Genomic DNA, 18,201 nt, shown 5'->3' on the forward strand with positions numbered 1-18,201 from the left:
AAAACCTGCAGACTTTAATGGTTAGTAGCAAAGCCCACTTACATGCTAGGAACACCACATTTGCCAGATATGTTAAGAAGAACAGTGGGAACAAGAGGGGATGTTTTTTGTTAAAAAAAAGACCTTATAGTTTTTGAGAAAATCGATTTTAAAGTTTAAAAGGAAAAAAGTATTTGTGATTAAAAACCCAACAAAACCCGCAGACTTTATGCGGTAAATACATTAACTGTCATTTAAATGTAAACTTTTTTCCTTTGAAACTTTAAAATCGATTTCTCAAAACCTATAACATCTTTTTTTTTTTTTTTCTCTTGTTCCCTCTGTTCTTCTTAACATATCTGGCAAATTTGGTGTTTGTGGCATGTAAGGAGACTTTGCTACGAGTTGGCGGGTTCTTAATTACAAATACCGACTAGTGATCACGAGTAACTCATGATCACAAGTCGGGTAACGAGTGCAATCATGAGTACATTCGTGATCGGCATTCGTGATTGAGAGCCAATCACTAATGCCGATTACGACCTTGTGATTGCAAAAAACGGTTTGTGATCACCAGTTAGTCGTGATCACGTCCTCGTGATGAGCAACCATGCTGGGAAGAGAGGAGTATAAACTAGGGCAGTGTTTCCTTGGGGGGAGGGAAGGAGTACAGAAAAGTATAGTGAGAGATTGCGTGCCCAACCACAGTTACTCCTTAGTGCCATGTTTAAAACTTTGCCTATTGCATTTGGCCTATTTTAAAACTTGTGTTATATATTTATATTTTGCTTTGGCATGTTCACTCCATTTTCTGACCTTCATGGTTGAGCCATAATAAAATATTTAATGGGCACAACTTTGCATTCAGCAGTAGATATGCTTTTAGAGTTAAATTGAGCCCCCAGGTCTTTATAAAGGACAGTATTGCTATCCAAATGGTAAGACTGATATTATTCAAAATTGTATGGAATTTTTTTCTCCTCCATAATAACACCTGACCTTTGTGCAGATATTAAAAAAGTGTGCATGAAAAAAGGGCGCCAGGAAAAAAGGACCCAGCTGGATAACTAAATGGCACCAGTGAATAGCGAAATCTCAATAACGATAAACATTGTTAATGAAATTGGTTAACAATAAATATGGTTTTAAAACAGATGGGAGCTAATAACGAAAATATAGCAGCTTAACCCAACCCTACTCTCAACCCTCCCCTGGTGGTGCCTAACCCTACCCCCCACCTGGTGGTGCCTAACACTAACCACCCCACAGTGGTGCCTAGCCCTAACCACCAACCCCGGTATTGCCTAATCCTAACCGACCTCTAAATGGTGCCTAATCCTAACCACCCCCTGGTGGTGCCTAGCCCTAACCACTGCCCCTGCAGAAACACCCTTTTACACATAAACGATAATATCTTTGATAATGTAGAATCTGTAGATACATAACAAAATAACATGACAAAAATTATAACTTGCAACTTAAGCTTCTAAACCGATAACAAGCTTCAAAAACTGTAATGTTCTAATGTTGTTAACGATATTTATCGGGCGCCCATGTTTTCTGCTTTCTTCACTGTATTAATGATAACTGCATTAGAGTCTATGGCGGGGCCCTTTTCGTCCACTAGCCACTGGCTCCCTTTTTTCCTGCTTCCTTAAAAAATGTATTAATCAAACAGTTGATAAATGCCAGCAAACCTTCACCAGCTATACACTGGAATGATCTACAGCCCCTGACTGTAAGGGAACAGTTTGAAGAGATAAACTTGATAGAAAAATGGAGGACCTTCTCTATAGAGATGGCCCAAATGGTTTGCACGCAAACTTATTCGCATGAACTTCAGTGGTTCGCGTTCGCGGTGAACCACGAACTATACGTGAGTTCGACCCGCCCCCTATACTACATCATTAGGGTCAACTTTGACCTTCTACATCACAGTCAGCAGATACAGGGTAGCTAATCAGGCTACACTCCCTCCTGGAGCCCCCCTTCCCCCTTATAAAAGGCAGGCAGTGTCAGCCTTTTCACTCACTCGTGTGGCTGCAGTAATTAGAGGAGGGAGAGAACCTGCTGTATAGACATAGGGAAAGCTTAGTTAGGCTCTTGTGTTAGGCTTGTTAGCTTGCTCCTTGCTGATACTTATTGCTAAAAAGCACTCCTCATCCTCAACAGCTCTTTTGAGAGCTAATGTTGTTCTTGTGATCTATTTTGTGTGTGTGTGTGTGTCCCACAGACACTTGTGTTGCATATACAGCCCTGTCAGTCAGTCGAAGCTGCTGGACCTTGGCCCCTTGGTAATTCCTACTGTGCCACTGCCAGGCCCAGCACATTTAGTGACTACCTGTGTGTGTGACAGCTGCACATTTGTAATACCAATCCCTGCATACCTGTTCAGTAGTGCACCTACCTACGTGACCGCAAGCAGTGTTATATTATATACCAGTCAATCGCTGCACCTGTTCAGGGTACCTGTGTGTGTGACAGCTGCACATTTGTAACACCATTCACTGCATACCTACTTGTTCAGTGCACCTACCTACGTGAGCGTACACAGTGTTATATACCACCATTCACTGCACCTGTTCACGGTAGATGTGTGTGCGACAGCTGCACATTTGTAATACCAATCACTGCATACCTACCTGTTCAGTGCACCTACCTACGTGACTGCACGCAGTGTTATATACCACCAGTCGCTGCACCTGTTCACGGTACCGGTGTATGTGTGACAGCTGCACATTGTATTGATGCCAGTCACTGCATACCTGTTCACTTGTTCACTGCACTTGTGTGACTGCACATTGTATTAGTCATACCTTTCACTTCATCCCCCCAATATGGGCAAAAAAGGCAGAGGCAGGCCACCTGGAAGGTCTGTTTGAGGTTGTGCTGTCGTGATTTCGTGTGGCCCTTGACCAAAGTACAGTATTCAGAAGGTGCGTGCTATCAACCCCCAAGATTGTCAGGATGTAGTTGACTGATTAACACAGAACACCTCATCTTCCTCAGCTTTCGCACGGAACCGTGACATATCTTCCTTCTCCTGCTCTGATTCTGGCACCCCACTTAATACTCAGTTGGCCGCCACCACCAAAGTGCCATCACTCAAGGGCTCAGCGGTGTGGAAATTATTTTGTGCGTCTGCCTCAGATGAGAGCAATGCTATCTGTACTCTCTGCCACCAAAAATTGAGCCGTGGAAAGACCAAGACCCACGTAGGGACAACTTCCTTATGAAGGCACATGATGACAAAGCACAAACTGCAATGGGATGACCACCTGAGGAGAAGCAGCACACAAAAGCAAAGCCACACACCGCAGTGGAAGATACCAGGCTGCAATTATTTCTCAAAAAAGGTGATACCCAAACTGTACCGTGATGTTGAAAGGCAAGTGGTGTCATCTCTGGCACACAGCCAACGCTGGGTCCATCTCACCACATGGTCTGCAATGCATGGTCAGGCCTGCCCGAAAGACTAAGTCAGTCCTTACACTCAGCATCTCTGCCTGCACGCCATGTGACTGCCTGCCCCAAGACTAAGTCGCTCCCCACACAGCATCTCTGCCTGCAGGCCGCTTGACTGCCTTCTCTGCCACCACCAACAGGGTCCAAAACTCCAGGCGGATTCCTGAATTTTTAAGGCCACTGCTAGCAGCGGCCGCTATAATAACGTTTCTGGTGCGTGTACATGCCTGTCTAACTTTTCTGCTGCAACAACAAACAAAAGGCATGTACATGTGTCAATTCCCCTTTGTGATTGTTACCTTGCCGCAGTGAAGGGGCTTGCGTATCACAATGAAGCAATGACCACCGGCTATATGAGTGTCTCAGGGGAGATGGGGGGGGAAAGCAATGTGATTTCTGCCCTTTAACCTCCTTGGCGGTTAATTTTTTTTTTTCCTAATTTAAAAAAATCCTTTTTTTTTAATTTTTTTTTTTTGTTTTATGTAAAGCTACCAGAGTGGTAGCTACATGAAACACCACTAGAGGGCGCATGTGGCCCTCTAGTCCGATCGTCGCCGGCATCTATAGCAAACAGGGGAACGCGTATATAACGCGTTCCCCTGTTTGGCTTCTCCTGTCGCCATGGCGACGATCGGGATGACGTCATGGACGTCAGCCGACGTCCTGACGTCAGGCACACCCGATCCAGCCCATAGCGCTGCCCGGAACTCATTGATCCGGGCAGCGCAGGGCTCTGGCGGGGGGGGGGCCCCTCTTCAGCCGCTGCGTGCGGCCAATCGCCGCAGAGCGGCGGCGATCAAGCTGTGCGCGCGGCTAGCAAAGTGCTGGCTGCGCGCACAGCAATTTACAGCGCACAAATCGCCCCACCAGGGGCTGAGATCTCCCCCTGCGCGGCATAGCCCGAGCTCAGCTCGGGCTTACTGCCAGGGAGGTTAAACGCTTCTTTGCGTCAAATCCAGATTATCCCACTCCTCCATGCAAAAACTCAGGTGTTAGAACCCTTGAAACATCTTTTCCATCACTTTTGTGGCCAGCATAAATGTTTCTAGTTTTCAAAGTTCGCCTCCCCATTGAAGTCTATTGTGGTTAGAAAAGTTTGCGCGAACCAAACTTTTTTCGGAAATCAGAGGTTCGAGCCATCTCTACTTATCTATACTCTGCATAATAGAAATGAGGTATACTGGAAAATGTGGAGAAGTCAGATGGAGTTTAGAGACTCTTCAGGCTTTGAGGCTATCATAGCCCAACCTCTATTGCCTGCGTACAGGGCAATGCCAGTGAATATACACTCTCTACATTTTAATTGATTGTGGGCTGTCAGGCAGGGGAAAGATGCAACTGGCATTTGGGTATTACATGTGTATACTGTAATTGTCTAATGCTGGTCTTGTGTGCTGGGGAAGGGAAGGGGGCTGTTCCCAATTACCCCTCTGGTTCTTTTCTTTGGTTCTTTAAGCCCTAACTTTTCACCTTTTTCTTTTCTTGGCTTTCACTTGTTCTTTTTCTGTGCCTTTATACCAGATGAAGATTTACCTTCCGTTATTGGCAACTGCTTGGTATAGCGACCTAAGATGCTATAGATGATGCTGATTTATACAATATTTGAGTAACCTTTGTCGATTTACCTCTTGCGCTTATGTTAGCATTGAATAGCCTGTTATGGTACAGTAAAATCTCTTAATAGCAGACTTCAAGGGACCTGGCCAAGTAGTTTCCTATATCAGAGGTTTACTATATCAGTATTGGGCATACATTATATATTCACACAGGCGCATGGTCAGGACCTGAGGACTGAGTTTACTATAGCCAGAGGTTTACTATAATGAGATTCTACTGTACTGTACTACTAGGTTGTGTTCTGTGTAACTATTGCTTGGGACCCCTGAAGGGTGTTTTACTATTTTGCACAGTGTTTGTATTATCCTCTTTCTTTTTTGTTAAAAAAAAAAGCATCTTTAAAAACTAAAAAAATAAATAAATTATATTAAACATTTCCTGAAATTATGATCTAACAATTGCTGACACCACTTGTTGCTCTTGCACCATTAGAAAATATCCGGTCAGAAAGATACACCGCTAAGTTCACCTCTCTGCTTTCTAAACAACTTTGCTGCTTCTTATCTGCTCTGCCTAAGCATATGATACATCCTTTGAGCTAGTGTAATGCAATATTAAAACATGAACTGTAGTGGATAAGAATTCTGCTGCTCCGATCTCAGGATAAAAGTCACATTTTTATTGAGGCAATTGTGGACAAACAGCAATACAGCTCACGCGTTGCGGAACAAACTTATAACTATGACTAAGGAGCCATAGGTTTGCTCCGATACCCGTGAGCTGTATTGCTGTTTGTCCACAATTGCCTCAATAAAATTTGGACTTTTATCCTGAGATTGGTGTAGCGGATTGCTTATCTACTACATTTACCTGGCTTTTTGGTGTTCTGCTCCCGATCACAGCAGGTGCAGTGGTTGCAGCGACCTGTTCCTTGGATTGTATTAAAACATGAACATACATACTGTACATAGTACAAACATACTTCATTAACCTTCTGAGCATTGCGCCACTCAAGAGGTTTTGCCAGTTTGTGTCGGCATGCAAAAGGAATGTGATCCAATGGCTTTAATACCTTTAGGTAGCACGAGGCTAGCTAGTAGAAGTGTCCAGCACCCCCCGATCCCCGCCGCTTCCCCGTTTATACATTACCCGGCCTGGATCCAGCGATCGGCTCAGCCTCCCCGCACAGCTCCGGTCTTCACTATGGGGAGGATCGCACATGACGTCTTCGACGTTATGCGAAAACCGGATCCTCCCCATAGAGAGAACAAAGCTGTGCAGGGAGGCTGCGCGATCGCTGGATCCAAGCTGGGTAATGTATTAGGGGGGGGGATCGGTGGCGAACAGGGGGAGCTGGACACTTCTACTAGTTAGCCTAGTGCTAGCTAAAGGTATTAAAGCCATTGAATCACATTCAATTTGCATGGGGGACTCCTGGGGACAGAGAGCGGTATGCCCGACACAGTGTCGGGCATACTGCTAAGGAGGATAATAAAGAAGCATCTGGAATGGGGGCTTTAAAGGGAACCTGACATTGCTTTCAGTGATGATCGTAATAAGCTAATTACAATTACATAATTACAAATTGTTAAATGAATTGATTTTGTATAATCATTCGTAATTACGCATGAATTGACGTGTAATTTATGCATAATTTTGTGCCGAGTTTGGTGGTGAATAGCTAAGCCCCCATACATGCTATTGCTACCAAAATTGCTATATACAGTATGTTAAGGAGAATAGTGGATACAAGTTAAAAAAAAAGGAAATTATTCAAAAAGACCTTGTCGTTTTTGAGAAAATCGATTTAAAACATGCAAAGTAAAATGGATTTTAAACTCAGAAAAAGTACAGTTTAAAAACCATTTTTATTTGTATTTTTTAATCAATTTTCTCAAAAACTACAAACTAATTTTTTGAAAAACCCTTTTTTTCTTTTTTTTTGTACCCACTATTATCCTTAACATATGTAGCACTTTGGTAGCAATAGGCATAGCATATATGGGAGCTTTGCTATTAACTGCCAAAGTCAGCACAAAATTATGCGTAAATTACGCGTAAATTCATGCATAATTACAAATGCTTACAATTACATACAAAATTAATCATGCTTTTCCACAAAATTTCACATTCCGATTACGATGCATCAATGCAAATTATGATGCGTAATTACACATAGGCGTAATTTCTGCTCATCACTAATTGCTTTTATCTTTATTTCTTACCTCGTCTCCAATGAGAAATTCATCATCTGTTGCAATAGCGACCGGGTCCTCTGGGCTGAGCCACCAGACAGGCCTGTAGATGGGCTTCCCTGTACTCAGCCACTCGTCAGCATATTTCATCAGGAGAGGGGCAACCAAGTCGTGGTGTTTCTGTATGTATTGCCTTGTAAGATTCAGCACCTGCCCCATGATAACACAGGCACAGCTTGTTAGATAGTTTCTTACTATAGCAAAGCTCAAATCCTATTTAAATTCAGTAACATAAACTGCAAGCACAAGCAGTCATAAAGTAAAAATAGGGATTCACTGATTATAAGCTTTACTCACACAAGACTTAGGTTTCCACATAGAAAACACAAGAAGACCTTAGACTCTTGGCTAGGGGGCCTTATTAATATAAAACGGTCGAGAGGAATGTGTCAGTGCTATACTAAACCTAATAAACAAGTCACATGAGTTCATCATCACACTGCCAGCTATTAAAGCTTACCCCTCCCCTACCACCTCCCCAAACACACAGTTCTCCCTTATCCATTCCAGCAGTCCCAGAGCACTCATACCCCTTCCCATAGCCATAGTGCTCCCATAGCGATTCCAGCAGCCTCAGAGCCCTCATAGGCTCATACCACTTCCCACAGTCATAGGGCCTGTTCAGACTATCAGCGTTCCTAGACGTTTTCAGGGAACTTGTCTGGGTACCAAAAACGCATAGAAACGGCTCCTAATGCTTTTGAATGGGCTAGTTCACATATATGCGTATGAGACGCATACGTTTCTCATCCGCATTGCTGCACGCAGTTCTGTGCGTCACACATACAAACGGACGCAATGAAAGTCTATGGACGCGTATCAAAAACGCGTACTATTGCGTTTTTAGCGTCCGTTTTCCTCTGCGGTTCCCATAATTCTTTTTTTCCCATGGGTCACGTGTGTGTGCAAAACGCAATAGAATACGCATTAGAACGCAAGAAAAATGCATGCGTTTTTCAACTTGCGTTTCTTTGATTTTAAACGCATTCTTCATATGCAGATAGTCTGAACAGGCCCATAGGGTTCCCATAACCATTGCAGCAGTCTCAGAGCCCTCATACAACTTCCCACAGTCATAGGGTTCCCATATCCATTCCAGCAGTCTCAGAGCCCTCATACCATTTCCTCACAGTCATAGAGTTCCCTTATATATTGCAGTAGTCTCAGTGCCCATATACCCCTTCCCACAGTCATAGGGTTCCCATATCCATTCCAGCAGTCTCAGAGCCTTCGTACCCTTTCCCACAGTCATAGGGTTCCTGTAACCATTCCAGCAGTCTCAGAGCCCTCATACAACTTCCCACAGTCATAGAGTTTCCATACCCATTCCAGCAGTCTCAGACCCTCCATACCCTTTTCCACAGTCATACATTTCCCATACCCCTTCCAGCAGTCTCAGAGCCCTCATACCCCTTCCCACAGTCAAAGAGTTTCCATATCCATTCCAGCTAGAGATGGCACGAACCTCCGATTTACGTTTTGCGAACCTCGAACGCAAACTTCTGCAAAAGTTCAGCTCGCACGAACTTTCGCGAGCCGCAATAGACTTCAATCAGGACGCGAACTTTGAAAACTAGAAACATTTATGCTGGCCGCAAAAGTGAGGGAAAAGATGTTTCAAGGGGTCTAACATCTGAGTTTTTGCATGGATGAGTGGGATACATGTCAAAAGTCCTGGGGAAAAATCTGGATTTGACGCAAAGCAGCGTTTTAAGGGCATAAATCACATTGCATTCTAAATTGGAGGCCTAAAGTGCTTTAAAACATCTTGCATGTGTATACATCATCAATCAGGTAGTGTAATTAGAGTACTGCTTCACACTGACAGATCAAACTCACTGTGTAACGCACCGCACACAGCTGTTTGTGTATAGAGATGGCGAACGGTTCCCGGCGAACTTCCATGGTTCGCGTTCGCGGAGAACCGCAAACTTTTCCGAAAGTTCGATTTGCCCCCATAGTGCATCATGAGGGTCAACTTTGACCCTCTACATCAGAGTCAGCAGGCACATTGTAGCCAATCAGGCTACACTCCCTCCTAGAGCCACTCCCCCCCCCCTTATATAAGGCAGGCAGCGTCAGGCATTGGACTCTCTCATGTGCCTGAAGTCATTAGAGAAGGGAGAGCTGCTGTGCAGAGATCTATAGGGAAAGCTTAGTTAGGCTCTTGTAGGCTTCTTAGCTTGCTCCTTGCTGATTCTTATTGCTAAAAAAGAACCCCTCAACAGCTCTTTTGAGAGCTAATCTTGTTCTTGTGATCAATTTTTGTGTGTGTGTGTGTGTGTCCCACAGACACTTGTGTTGCATAGGCAGCCTTGGTAATTCCTATTGTGTGTGCCACTGCCAGGTCCAGCACATTCAGTGACTACCTGTGTGTGTGTGACAGGTGCACATTGTAATACCCATCACTGCATATACCTACCTGTTGTTTACTTCAGTGCACCCACCTACCTACGTGAGCATCCGCAGTGTCACTGTGCCTGTCCGGTACCTGTCTGTGTGTGACAGGTGCACATTGCATACATCACTTCATTGCACCCACCTACCTACGTGAGCGCACGCAGTATCACTGTGCCTGTCCGGTACCTTTCTGTGTGTGACAGGTGCATATACCTACCTGTTGTTTACTTCAGTGCACCCACCTACCTACGTGAGCGCCCGCAGTGTCACTGTACCTGTCCGGTACCTGTCTGTGTGTGACAGGTGCACATTGCATACATCACTTCAGTGCACCCACCTACCTACGTGAGCGCACGCAGTATCACTGTGCCTGTCCGGTACCTGTCTGTGTGTGACAGGTGCACATTGCATACATCACTTCAGTGCACCCCCCTACCTACGTGAGCGCACGCAGTATCACTGTGCCTGTTCGGTACCTGTCTGTGTGTGACAGGTGCAAATTGTAATACCCATCACTGCATATACCTACCTGTTGTTCACTTCAGTGCACCCACCCACCTACCTACATGAGCGGCGCAGTGTCACTGTGCCTTTCCGGTACCTGTCTGTGTGTGACAGGTGCACATTGTAATAACCATCACTGCATATACCTACCTGTTGTTCACTTCAGTGCACCCACCTACCTCCGTGAGCACACGCAGTGTCATTGTGCCTGTCCGGTACCTGTCTGTGTGTGACAGGTGCACATTGTAATACCCATCATTGCATATACCTACCTGTTGTTCAGTGCACCCACCTACCTACGTGAGTGCATGCAGTGTCACTGTGCCTGTCCGGTACCTGTCAGTGTGTGACAGGTGCACATTGTAATATGCATCACTGTATATACCTACCTGTTGTTCAGTGCACCCACCTACCTACGTGAGCGCACGCAGTGTCACTGTGCCTGTCTGGCACCTGTCTGTGTGTGACAGGTGCACATTGTAATACCCATCCCTGCATATACCTACCTGTTGTTTACTTCAGTGCACCCACCTGCCTACGTGAGCATACGCAGTGTCACTGTGCCTGTCCGGCACCTGTCTGTGTGTGACAAGTGCACATTTGTAATACCCACTCTTCATATACCTACCTGTTGTTCAGTGCACCCAGCTACCTACGTGAGAGCACGCATTGTAAACCTCCCTGGCGGTACGCATTGTAAACCTCCCTGGCGGTACGCTATGGTGACGATCGGACATGACGTCATCGACGTCATGACATCATGCGCAGTTCCGATCCTCCTCATAGTGAAGCCGGGTGTTGATTGGGAGGCTGCGCCATCGCAGGATTCCTGGGGGGTATGTATACCGGAGGTGATCAGCGACGATCAGAGGGGACCAGAGCAACTTGGGGGACATGGTTAGCTAGCCAAGTTCTAGCTCAACTAGAGAAAACCATTTTTATTAAAAAAAATCTTCCCAGGGCCATGCGATCCCCTGCGGCGGCTAGCCCGACACTTTGTTGGGCTTACCACTAGGGAGGTTAATACCACCAGTCACTGTACCTGTTCACGGTACATGTGTGTGTGACAGGTGCACATTTGTAATACCCATCACTGCATATACCTACCTGTTCTGTTCAGTGCACCCACCTACCTACGTGAGTGCACGCAGAGTGACATAACACTCCGTGCATACCTATTAACTGCACCTGTGTGACTGCACATTGTATTAGTCAAGTCAGTGCATATCTTTCACTTCCTCCCCACCGATATGGACAAAACGGACAAAAAAGGTAGATGCAGAGGTAGAGGCAGACCCAGAGGAAGGCCACCTGGCAGGTCTGTGCGAGGTCGTGCTGATGTGATTTCGTGCAGCCCTGGACCAAAGTACAGTGCTCAGAAGAAGGCAAGTCCCATCAACTCCCAAGATTGTCAGGATGTGGTTGACTCAGAACACCTCATCTTCCGCAACCACCAGCGCTACTACAAGCACCACATCCACTGCATTTGACACTTCACAGGAGTTACTTGGTGGGGTAATCACTGATGCAGAGCCATTATTGTTACAACAAGATGAAGGCGCTAAGCACCACCTCATATGTCTGAGTTAGGCGACACTATGGACGTAACGTGTGAGGAGGGGGATGATGAAGTACCTGCTATTGGTGCAGTTTTGGAGGTGTCTGAGGCAAGCAAAGCTGGGCAGGATTATTATTATGATGATGATGGTACGGATGCCACGTGGGTTCCCAATAGAGGCGATAAACAGGGGGACAGTTCAGAGGGGGATTCAGAGAGGAGTAGGAGGAGACGAGTTCCTGAAAGAAGCAGGGGAGCTCGTCGTCAGAAACAGCTGGTGGCAGTGTCCGGCGCCATATATTGCCACCTATGGGCAGCCAGCCAACATGCCCTTCAACGTCAGCTGCTGATGCCACCATTAGAGATGTCGCGAACCTCCGATTTTCGGTTCGCGGACCTTCGCGGAAGGTTCGGTTCGCGGAAAAGTTTGCGAACTGCAATAGACTTCAATGGGGATGCGAACTTTGAAAAACAGAAAAATTTATGCTGGCCACAAAAGTGATGGAAAACATGTTTCAAGGGGTCTAACACCTGGATGGGGGCATGGCGGAGTGGGATACATGCCCAAAGACCCGGGGAAAAATCTGGATGTGACGCAAAGCAGCGTTTTAAGGGCAGAAATGACATTGAATGCTAAATTGCAGGCCTAAAGTGCTTTCAAACATCTTGCATGTGTATACATCAATCATGGAGTGTAATTAGAGCTCTGCTTTACACTGACGCACCAAACTCACTGTGTAATGCACCGCAAACAGCTGTTTGCGTAGTGACGGCCGTGCTGGACTGGTGCACACCGTGGCGAGAGTGTAGGCCGTGGGGGTTTTCAAGCCCATATGGTCGCCGGGCTGTGGTAGCTCAATGATAGAACAACAGTGACTGTCCAGCTGATCAAATTTGGTCTGTCCACAATGAAGCAATGACCTTATTATCTTCTTGTATGTAGGTAGGCATAAGTAGGTGTCCCAGTAGTTAGCTAGGCATAGGTAGGAGTCCCAGTATAGGTAGGTAGGCATAGGTAGGAGTCCCAGTATAGGTAGGTAGGCATAGGTAGGTGTCCCAGTAGTTAGCTAGGCATAGGTAGGAGTCCCAGTATAGGTAGGTAGGCATAGGTAGGAGTCCCAGTATAGGTATGTAGGCATAGGTAGGTGCCTCAGTAGTTAGCTAGACATAGGTAGGAGACCCAGTAGTTAGCTAGGCATAGGTAGGAGACCCAGTATAGGTAGGTAGGCATAGGTAGGTCGCCTAGTAAAGGTAGGTAGGTAGGTGTCCCCTTATAGGTAAGTAGGTGCCCCAGTAGTTAGGTAGGCATAGGTAGGTGTCCCAGTATAGATAGTTAGGCAGGGCCTGGCTGGCACAGTAATAACAATTACCAAGGTCCAGCTGCAACAGATAGGGCTGTATAATGTCAGTGAGCAACACACACAAAAAAAACACATCTGGAAAACATTATCTCTCAAATGAGCTGTTGAGGGGTGCTATTTTAGCAATAACAATCAACCAGGAGCAAGCCAAGACCAAGAGCCTAACTAATCTTTACCTAGGAGAACAAGTCTGCAGCAGCTGTCCCTAGTCTGTCTCTAGCAGGCACACTAATGAGTGTAATGGCCGGCAAACCTGCCTTATATAAGGGGGGGGGGGCTCCAGGGCTTAGTGTAGCCTGAATGGTGCATTATGGGGCGAATCGAACTTCCGCAAAAGTTCGCTTGGTCCAGGCGAACGCGAACCCCCAAAGTTCGCCTGGAACTGTTCGCCGGCGAACCGTTCGCTACATCTCTAGCCACCATAGTGCCATCACCCTAGGGGGGCTCAGCGGTTTGGACATTTTTTTAATGTGTCTGCCTCAGATCAGAGCAATGCCATCTGTTCTCTCTGCCTCCAAAAATTGAGCCGTGGAATGGCCAACACCCACGTAGGGACAACTGCCTTACGAAGGCACATGCAGAAAAGGCACAAACTGCAATGGAAAGAGCACCTGAGTAAAAGCAGCACACAAAAGTAAAGCCACCCTCCTTCTCCTCTTCCTCCTTCAGGTGCAGCATCTTTAGCCGCTTTCTCCCGTGCACCTTCACAGCCACCCTCCTCCACTCCACCTCTGACCTTGAGCGGTTCCTGCTCCTCTGCCCACAGCAGCCAGGTGTCTGTGAAGGAAATCTTTGAGCGGATGAAGCCAATTTCTGCCAGTCACCCCCTTGCCCGGCGTCTGACAGCTGGCTTGGTGGAACTGTTAGCTCGCCAGCTGTTACCATACCAGCTGGTGGACTCTGAGGCCTTCCATAAATTTGTGGCCATTGGGACACCGCAGATGCCCGGCCACAATTATTTCTCTAAAAAGGCGATACCCAAACTGTACCGTGAAGTTGAGAGGCAAGTGGTGTCATCTCTGGCACACAGCGTTAGGTCAAGGGTCCACCTGACCACGGATGCCTGGTCTGCCAAGCACGGTCAGGGCAGGCACATTACTTACACAGCCCATTGGGTCAACCTGGGGACCGGTGGCAAGCAGGGAGTACGTGGCTGTGCAGCGGACCAACTTGTGACACCTCCACGGCTTGCAGGCAGGCCTCCTGCCACCTCCTCTCCTCCTGCTAGATCCTCTTCGCTGTCGTCATCCCCCGCCTCCTTGGCTGAGTGGCAGTTCAACTCTACTGGTGCTGCAATCTCCTCTCCAGCTACACAACCCCAGCTCCCCAGGGCCTATGCTGCATGCCAGGTACGACTGTGTCACACCATCTTAGACATGTCTTGCCTCAAAGCGGAGAGTCATACTGGGACAGCTCTCCTGGCTGCTCTTAATAAACTGGTGGATCAGTGGCTGACCCCGCACCAGCTGGAGATTGGCAAGGTGGTGTGTGACAACGGCAACAATCTCATTTCCGCGTTGAATTTGGGAAAGCTGACACATGTACCCTGCATGGCACATGTGCTGAATCTAGCCATTCAAAGATTTGTGTCAACGTACCCAGGCTTAGAGGACATCCTGAAGCAGGCCAGGAAGTTGTGTGGGCATTTCAGGCGGTCTTACACGGCCATGGCACACTTTGCAGATATTCAGCGGAGAAACAAGTTGCCGATGAGACGCCTGATTTGCGGTAGCCTGACTCGCTGGAATTCGACCCTCCTTATGTTCTCTCGCCTGCTAGAACAGGAGAAAGCCGTCACCCAGTACCTCTACAACTACAGTAGAAGGACACACTCTGAGGAGATGGGGATGTTCTTGCCCAACAACCGGACACTGATGCAAAATGCATAAAGGCTCATGCGGCCGTTTGAGGAGGTGACCAACCTGGCGAGTCGCAGTGAAGGCTGCATCAGCGACTTGATCCCGTACGCTTACTTCCTGGAGCCTCACCTTAGCCCTTCCGGATCCACCCTCCACCAACGCCTGGACCGGCAGGTAGCCGACTACCTGGCCTTATGTGTGGATGTAGACACTGTGAGCAGCGATGAACTCTTGGACTACTGGGTGCGCAGGCTTGACCTGTGGCCAGAGCTGTCACAATTTGCCATACAACTTCTGTCTTGCCCTGCCTCAAGCGTCCTGTCAGAAAGGACCTTCAGCGCAGCTGGAGGCATTGTCACTGAGAAGAGAAGTCGCCTAAGTCACAAAAGTGTTTAGTACCTCATCTTTATCAAAATTAATGAGGCATGGATCCCGGAGGGCTACTGCCCGCCTGAAGACTAAGTCAGTCCCCACACACAGCATCTCTGCCTACACGCCGTGTGACTGCCTGCCCCAAGACTAAGTCGCTCCCCACACAGCACCTCTGCCCACAGGCCGCTTGACAAATATACATGCCTTTTGTTTTGTTGTTGCAGCTGCAATGCAGCCAAAAAAATTAGGCAGGCATGTACACGCACCAGAAAAATTATTATAGCAGCCGCTGCTAGCAGCTGCCTTAAAAATTCAGGAATCCGCCTGGAGTCCTGGACCCTGTTGGTGGTGGCGGAGAAGGCAGGCAAGCGGCATGCAGGCAGAGATGCTGTGGGTGGTGACTGACTTAGTCTTCGGGCAGGCCTGAGCGTGCTTTGCAGACCACATTGTCAGATGGACCCTTGACTCAACGCTGTGTGCCAGAGATGTCACCACTTGCCTTTCAACATCACGGTTCAGTTTAGGTATCTCCTTTTTTGAGAAATAATTGCGGCCTGGTATCTTCCACTGCGGTGTGTGGCTTTGCTTTTGTGTGCTGCTTTTCCTCAGGTGGTCATCCCATTGCAGTTTGTGCTTTGTAATCATGTGCCTTCATAAGGTAGTTGTCCCTACGTGGGTCATGGTCTTTCCACGGTCTTTCCACGGCTCAATTTTGGTGGCAGAGAGTACAGACGGCATTGCTCTCCTCTGAGGCAGACACACAAAAAAATGTCCACACCGCTTAGCCCTGGGATGATGGCACTTTGGTGATGGCTGCCGACGGAGTGTTAAGTAGGGTGCCAGAGTCAGAGCAGGAGGAGGAAGATATGTCATGCTTCCATGCGGATGCTGAGGAAGATGAGGTGTTCTGTGTTAAATAGTCAACTACATCCTGACAATATTGGGGGTTGATGGCACGTGCCTTCTTCTGAACACTGTACTTTGGTCAAGGGCCGCACAAAATCACGACAGCGCGACCTCGAACAGACCTGCCAGGTGGCCTGCCTCTGGCTCTGCCTCTTGTTTTGTCCATATTGGGGGGATGAAGTGAAAGGTATGCACTGACTTGGCTAATACAATGTACAGTTACACAAGTGCAGTGAACAGGTTGTAGTGACTGCTGGTACAACAATGTGCGTATACACAGGTGCAGGGAACAGGTTGCAGTGACTGCTGGTACAACAATGTGCGGTTACACAGGTGCAGTTAACAGGCATGCACGGACTGGTATATAAAAAAACGTGTGGTCCCACAGGTGCAGTGAACAGGTATGCAGTGAATGGTATTACAAATGTGCAGCTGTCACACACACACACACAGGTACTGTGAACAGGTGCAGTGACTGGTGTTATATAACACTGCGTGCACTCACGTAGCTCAGTGGGTGCTCTGAACAACAACAGGTGGGTATGCAGTGATTGGTATTACAAATGTGCAGCTGTCTCACACACACACACACACACACAGAGGTACCGTGAACAGGTGCAGTGACCATGGTGCGGTCACATAGGTAGGTGGGTGCACTGAACAATAGGTAGGTATATGCAGTGATGAGTATTACAAATGTGCAGCTGTCACACACACACACAGGTACCGTGAACAGGTACAGTGACTGGTGGTATTAAATATCACACTGCGTGCGCTCACGTAGGTAGGTGGGTGCACTGAACAACAGGTAGGTATGCAGTGATGGGTATTACAAATGTGCACCTGTCACACACACACAGGTACCGTAAACAGTTGCAGTGACACTGCGTGCGGTCACGTAGGTAGGTGGGTGGGTGCACTGAACAACAGGTAGGTATATGCAGTGATGGGTATTACAAATGTGCAGCTGTCACACACACACAGGTAGTCACTGAATGTGCTGGGCCTGGCAGTGGTACAGTAGGAATTACCAAGGGGCCAAGGTCCAGAAGCTAAGACTGACTGACAGGGCTGTATATGCAACACAAGTGTCTGTGGGACACACACACACAAAAAAAAATAGATCACGAGAACAACATTAGCTCTAAAACGAGCTGTTGAGTTTGAGAAGTGCTTTTTAGCAATACGTGTCAGCAAGAAAGAGCACCCTAACAAGCCTAACTGTAGCCTAACTAAGCTTTCCCTAATGTCTCTGCAGCACCTCTCCCTTCTCTAATTACTGCAGCCACACGAGTGAGTGAAATGGCTGACGCTGCCTGCTTTTTGTAAGGGGGGGGGGACTCCAGGAGGCAGTGTAGCCTGATTGGCTACAATGTGCCTGCTGACTTTGATAGAGAGGGTCAAAGTTGACCCTCATGTTGCACTATGGGGGCAAATCGAACTTTCGGAAAAGTTTGTGGTTCTCCGCGAACGTGAACCATGGAAGTTCGCTGGGAACCGTTCGCCATCTCTATACACAAACAGCTGTGTGTGGTGCGTTACACAGTGAGTTTGGTCTGTCAGTGTGAAGCAGTACTCTAATTACACTACCTGATTGATGATGTATACACATGCAAGATGTTTTCTAGCAGTCACATGGTCCCTATACACCTTATAGCATTCACAGGATTCCCATTAGCTATGTAGCGAACGGTTCGCCGGCGAACGGTTCCAGGCGAACTTAGGGGGTTCACGTTCGCCTGCACCAGGCGAACTTTTGCGGAAGTTCGATTCACCCCATAATGCACTATGAGGGTCAACTTTGACCCTCTGCATCACAGTCAGCAGGCACATTGTAGCCATTCAGGCTACACTAAGCCCTGGAGCCCCACCCCCCCTTATATATGGCAGGGTCCAGCGGCCATTACACTCACTCGTGTGCCTGCTAGAGAGAGGAAAGGGACAGCTGCTGCAGACTTTTTCTCCTAGGGACAGATTAGTTAAGT

At 47.4% G+C, this 18,201-nt stretch overlaps 1 protein-coding gene across 1 annotated transcript in view; it reads right to left on the bottom strand.

The window, feature by feature from the left end:
• Positions 1-18,201, bottom strand: part of LOC137538847 (SITS-binding protein-like) — a 187,907-nt gene that overhangs the window by 19,064 nt on the left and 150,642 nt on the right. Inside the window, exon 9 of the mRNA XM_068261220.1 lies at positions 7,227-7,406. Within this exon, the coding sequence (XP_068117321.1) occupies positions 7,227-7,406 (180 nt within the window). The remainder of the gene's footprint in view (positions 1-7,226; positions 7,407-18,201) is intronic.

This window comes from Hyperolius riggenbachi, chromosome 11 (assembly GCF_040937935.1).
Source record: "Hyperolius riggenbachi isolate aHypRig1 chromosome 11, aHypRig1.pri, whole genome shotgun sequence".
Classification (NCBI taxonomy): domain Eukaryota; kingdom Metazoa; phylum Chordata; class Amphibia; order Anura; family Hyperoliidae; genus Hyperolius; species Hyperolius riggenbachi.